Consider the following 5,861-nt stretch of genomic DNA (forward strand, 5'->3'; position numbering starts at 1 on the left):
CTGAAGCCTGGAGCAGGAAAGCTGCTCTACGACCCAAAACATTCATTTTAAGCAGAGACAAAACTAATGTGCAGTGTATTTAACACTTTGTGTCGGTTTGGTGATGTGGATACAATGAAACAGGAGTATGAGAAACTATACCACTACTACTACTATGCTACTATACTACTACAGTATACATGCTAACCAACAAATCCAGCTCAACTGCTGTGGGAGACACTCAAGGCTGGAATTAAAGGAGAGATAATATCCTTCAACACTGAACAAAGCCAGCAAACAAAGGAAATTATTGATTCCATCAACCAGTTAGACTGAACTCAAATAAAGGCCGGGGCTTGCCGAGCACGCTGAGCAGTGTCTACTCTACTCTTGGGTCTCTTGATTTCCAAAGACAGAGCACCTTGTAATTATCCCAGCCAGGTCGAATCAACCGCTTCCACACAGGTTTCGATGTTTGATCATTTTCCAGTCAAAATCCTTTTTTTATTCTGTAGACAAGCTGATCTCATCCTTCTTACGTGGAGGCAAACCTCCCAGAATACTGACAGAACCAGCGACACAGGGCGGAGGGCGGTTAGCCCTTCCAACCCTCTGGAGTTACTGTTGGGCTGCAACCATTCGTAAGACTGTTCCACCCTCCCGACGTAGACTGGTGTCAGCTGGAGACAAATTCTGGTCCATCAAAATCCGCTCCTGCACTGGGAAATATCTAACCAACCCATTTCACTTCACACGGTTAGTGCTGGGTGGTATGACCAAAAATGTATATCACGGTATTTTTCAAATTCTAACGGTTTCACGGTATATGACGGTATTTTTTTTCTTTCATCTGGAAGACAGATGTTTTAACACAGGTATATCCAGGTGCTCATCTGGGCAGAGTACCGTTATCTCGTCCAAACATATGCAGGAACTCCTCTGCTGAAAACACTTTTTCAGCCTTTTTCTGCTTGCTGTTGTTCTTTGCTCTCATAAAAGGACAAAATGCAAATGAAACAGTAAAATAAGACGTGGGGCTGCTGAGCAGAGTCCTCTGTGAGCGCTCTGCTCCTTCATGAGACGCAGCGCTGAAACTCACTGCGCAGTTAGACCAGCCAACAGCTGATGATTGACACCTCTATTGACCAGTCAGAGTCAAGAGATTCGAGGGGCAAATTCATGCTAGTAACACCGATGACGATCCAGCAGGAAGTAAGCCCAGAGATAGGTTATGGCATGAAGAGCGCTCCCTCCACTCTAGAAACCCCCTCCTCTTTATGTGAACAAACAGGACCCTCGTGATTGATCTCAAACTGACGCAGAGTCATAGGAGGAGACATTAGCAGCGTGTTTTTCCAGCCGGAATATAACTTTTGACCACACAACAGCAAAGGTAAGACGTACTGTATGATTTAGTAATGTTTTTTTTCTGCTACTGTTTGGCTGCTAGCTCGCAGAGTTTGCTTGTTTTGTTTTTCCTGGCTTTCTTTTCCGTAGTTTTGTACCCAGCATTGTGGTTAACAAACCGTTGTATTTTGTAAACGGCTCTTTGTGTTTGTGCTTTTGTCATCTGCCCAGGGGATCCAATTAAAAACTCATTCGATCTTTAAGATCGTAACAGACTGGGGTTACCTGAGGACACCTGGGACAGCACAGGTGAGCGAAAAAATCAAGTCACATAAGAATCTTGATTCTCATTCACCAATGTCAAAAATCCGATTAAACGTTGGTTAACAGTATGATGAATTCCACTGCTGGACAGATGACGTTAACGTAGGGCTGGGCGATATGGCTGAAAACTCTGTCACGATATAAGTGTTTTTAAGTGTTTTAATTTAAACATTTTTATTTTAAATTGAACCTTCCTCTGATTATAATCCCTCAGCTATCAAGGCAGAAAGGAAATGAAATGTCAACACAACCATGGAAAACACTCGAATAATAAATGTAAAAAAAGTGTAAAAATGTAAACAGAGAAACCTGAGAACTTTTTTTCTGCAGGTTTCGTGCAGAAAGTTCACAAACTGATTCACCTTCTGCTGAATAAAATGTTTTCAGATATGTGCAGTGTTTTAGAAACACAGCAGAAACAAACAAACAAACAAACAAACATGATGACAGCACAGTAACACTGACTGAACTATAAAACCAGCCTGGACATAAGAACAACTTCAGTCGCTCTTCTTCCTCTGAACATACATGAACTGTTCAGTTATATTTTTATTATAAGAGCTGTTTGTAAGCTGGCTTCTCCTCAGTGCTCAGTGAAGCGTGTCTTTAGCTGTATGAGATGCCGCTGCCTCCGTTACGTCTTCGTGCCTTTTAGATGATTTGTCATCAGGCACTGAAGCAGATACCTCTGCATGGCGGTCAGCTGCTTGTCGGTGGGCTGCGGTTGGCGGACGTTGGCGAATACGGCTGCGCTCCAAAGAGTGAGCGCGGCTAAGCTGGTTCAATAAGTTTGTGGTGTTACTGGTCTTGGTGGGGACGACAGTCTTGCATAAGTTACAGACCACATTGGTCTGACGACGGTCCGACTTATAAAATCCAAAAAACTCCAAACTGAGCTGACTTTCCCTGTTTTATTCTTCGCTCGCTGCAGCGCTCACTTTCTGTTTCTCATCTCACTCCTCGCGGAGCATCAAACATGAGACAACGACACGGTGCAACCGAACTTGATACTGTTACATGATTGGCTGTTAGCGTGTCTCTCTCACTGATTAGCGATTACTACCTACGTTGCTCAGTTACCTGAGAGCGAGTGCCTTTGTTCATGCAACCAACCTCGCTTCACAACTTCAGGTTTCTTCTGACGAAGAAAAAAAAATTATCGAATGCTTTATCGAACGCATTTTTTATTGATATTGATGACGTGTCTATCGCGAGACATATCGCTATCGTTCTATCGGCCAGCCCTACGTTAACTTAACGTTTTAAAAGGAAAAGGCTGCGGATCGTTTAGCGTAACTACCGTCGTCTTTCATTCCGTATGTCAGTGGACTGAAGTCGACACCAAATGGTTCGGCAAAAACACTACAGCAAGAGTCCGAGAACCTTTTCTTCCACCTTTTCTTATAATTCAGTCCAGGTTTGGTTTTGAATCAAGAATCAATTCTGTACCAAATGGACTGCCCAAGAATCTGAACTGGATCGATTGGTGACGTCCCATTGACTCCCACCTTTATGGGACAGCGGTCCAGACGGAGTGACTGGTACGTCTACATGTGCAGGTCTGGGCTTCACTTGGTTCAAGTCCTGCACCAGATCCATTTCAGTAAGGCTCATTAGAGTCAGACATGGATCGCAGGTTCTGGCACTGGTCTAAGCTGGCAGGGTTCTGGGCTCCAGTGTTCAGAGCCTTGTCTGAGGATTGTGATGTACAAGCTGGAGTCAAGACGGACATCTTTGGGGACCAGGTAACGACATCATTTGGCCCTATAGAAGGATCCAGCCGAACCACCTGAAGCATCTGTCTGGCTGAGGGACTTCCTGGTCTTCCTCGGGCCTTCTGTCTTCTTTTACCCCCCCAGAAGCTCAGTGTGCAAGTGACCATGTTCAGGTGCAGCTTGAGCCACAGGTGGAGAACCTGACGCTGCTGAGTCCAGTCACAGTCCTCCACGTCTGAGCTCGCTTGACTCTGAATAAACGAGTCGTTTCCTCAACAGAAACTATGATGACGGCAGGGATGTGAGGACACACACACACACACACACACACACACACACACACACACACACACAGTAAACAAACTCCTAATGAGCTCATACGCTTCTTAATTACTTTGTTGCTAATTGGTTTACATGAAAATCAGCCTGCTGCCCTCAAACAATGACTGACATCAGGCCTCTGTGACTGGGAACATACTGATGGCTCCACGTCTCATTCAAGATGTTTACTGGGACTGAAAAGGTCATTCAGCCCACATGACTCCAGGTATCAGTTACCTGAGCAGGTGAAGAGGAGCCTTATCTTCTGATCACAGCTGCAGTCATTGATCAGATTCAGAGAACTGAAGATCGATCGATTATCAGTTTCAGGATCAGCGTTTGTTCTCGTCAAACTGCAGAAAGAAACGTCTCTGGACGGTCCAGAGGGAGGACAACCAACAGAGAGAGCCGCCCCCATCAGGTGAGCAGAGGAACAACAGCTGCCTGATCATCATCCTCTTCATCATCATCATCATCACCACCATTGTCATCAGAACACAGGAACCAGCCGTCAGCAGAACCAAAGCACCTGAACACAGCAGGTTCTCCAGAGAACCCACACAGCTGCCTCAGCAGAACCCTGCCGTTCTACTGCAGTACTGATCTGAGGTACTGCAGCAGCAGTATAAGAACACACAACATGGCTGCTGCTCAGTGCAGTGAGACAGGTGATTAAACTGAGAGTTCCCACTGTCCGGCAGGGACATTAAAGGCCTCGTAAAAATAATTCCACTCATTTTATAACCTCATTCTCTTTTCTATCAATATCTATGAGTTGATCAATAAATCTAAAATATCCAAAATGAGCAGACAGGAACATGCTGATATGTGACTAATACTTAAAAGTACACATACATAGTAAAATGTGAGGTACACACTGTAGTGTCTGTAGTATTTCAGGAGAAATCCAACGATCATTTGATTTTTTTAATATCAAACAGTCAGAATCTGATGGAGATCAATACATGAACCGGTTTACACGCAACAAAGTGAATGCGTGTCTCGCCCGTCTCCTCTTCAGCGTCTTCATCAGCCGTCTGCAGCAGAATGCCGATGGAGTTCATCGAGTCAGACTCGTTCACACGAGCGAGAAGATGGAGGTCAACGGCTCTTCTTCTTCTCTACTCTCTATTCCTACACAAACGCTCCTGAAATATGATCAATATGATCAATATGATCAATATGATCAATGATAATGCTGCAATGTGACTTGATGATTGACTGATTATTTTCTGTCTCTGCAGCATCTCCTCCTCCTCCTCCACTTCTTCTTCCTCCTCCCCCTCCTCCTCTTCTTCTTCCTCTTCCTCCTCCACTTCTTCTTCCTCCTCCTCCTCCTCCTCTTCATCTTCTTCAGTCTGAATTTCTGTATCATCGCAGCTGAAGTTTCACCTCCAAACGATCAAATCAGTGTTCAGCATGCAAACCGTTTGTGTTCACACTGTGTGTTCGGGCTGATCTGGAGTCAGTTTCTCCAGCAGCAGCTCCTGATGGAACAGATGTGGTACTACGATCTGTAGGGAGTATTCATTTGCAGTATTTGCGGTGTATTTGGAGTATTTCTGCCTTCTGACGCAGCTTCAGTTCTACAGCCTAAAAGTTTGTCTGGTCTGAGATCAGCTGAAAACTGAAGACACAGAAAAGACGAGAAGAAGAAGAAGAAGAAGAAGAAGAAGAGGAAGAACGAGGAGAAGAAGAAGGAGAAACAGAAACAGAAGGAGAAGGGAGGAGATTTTCCGGCTGGAAACTTGGATGCCGACACATAGAAACAACTCCCATAACACCCCCCCACCCCCACCCCAGCCCCCCCAGCCCCCGGAGACTCGGACCCCGAATCACCCAAAAACTAGTCTTACCTTTAAAGGTGTCCGCCCGCGCGCCCGTTAGTCCCAGTGAAACCAGTAAGAGTGCCGCGGACAGACGGAAAGTTCCAGTCCGCTCCATGTTCACACCGAGACCCTCCGGAGCGCGAGGGAAAACTACCGAGCAACTCCGACCGCACTTCTTCCTCCTCTTCCTCCTCCTGCTCCTCTTCTTCTTCTCTTTCTCTTTCTTTCTTCTTCTCTTGTCTCCTGTCTGCCGCTCACACGGACACACAGACAGGCAGACAGACGGGACTGCGGGTGTCAGTCTCTCCGCTTTCTTTTTCCTCCGCTTCTCCTCAGAGCGGAGAGA

General features: G+C 45.7%; 1 protein-coding gene across 5 annotated transcripts in view; it reads right to left on the reverse strand.

Annotated features, from left to right (window-relative positions):
- The window catches only part of ptprma (protein tyrosine phosphatase receptor type Ma), a 142,404-nt gene extending 136,543 nt beyond the window's left edge, over positions 1 to 5,861 (reverse strand). For all 5 annotated transcript variants that reach the window (XR_011603275.1, XM_070985606.1, XM_070985605.1 and 2 more), the window contains exon 1: positions 5,543 to 5,861. Coding sequence is in view for 4 of the 5 variants with exons in the window: in XM_070985606.1 (XP_070841707.1) it covers positions 5,543 to 5,630 (88 nt within the window). In the remaining variant the exon portion in view is untranslated. The remainder of the gene's footprint in view (positions 1 to 5,542) is intronic.

The sequence above is a fragment of the Chaetodon trifascialis genome, chromosome 18, assembly GCF_039877785.1.
Source record: "Chaetodon trifascialis isolate fChaTrf1 chromosome 18, fChaTrf1.hap1, whole genome shotgun sequence".
NCBI lineage: Eukaryota > Metazoa > Chordata > Actinopteri > Chaetodontiformes > Chaetodontidae > Chaetodon > Chaetodon trifascialis.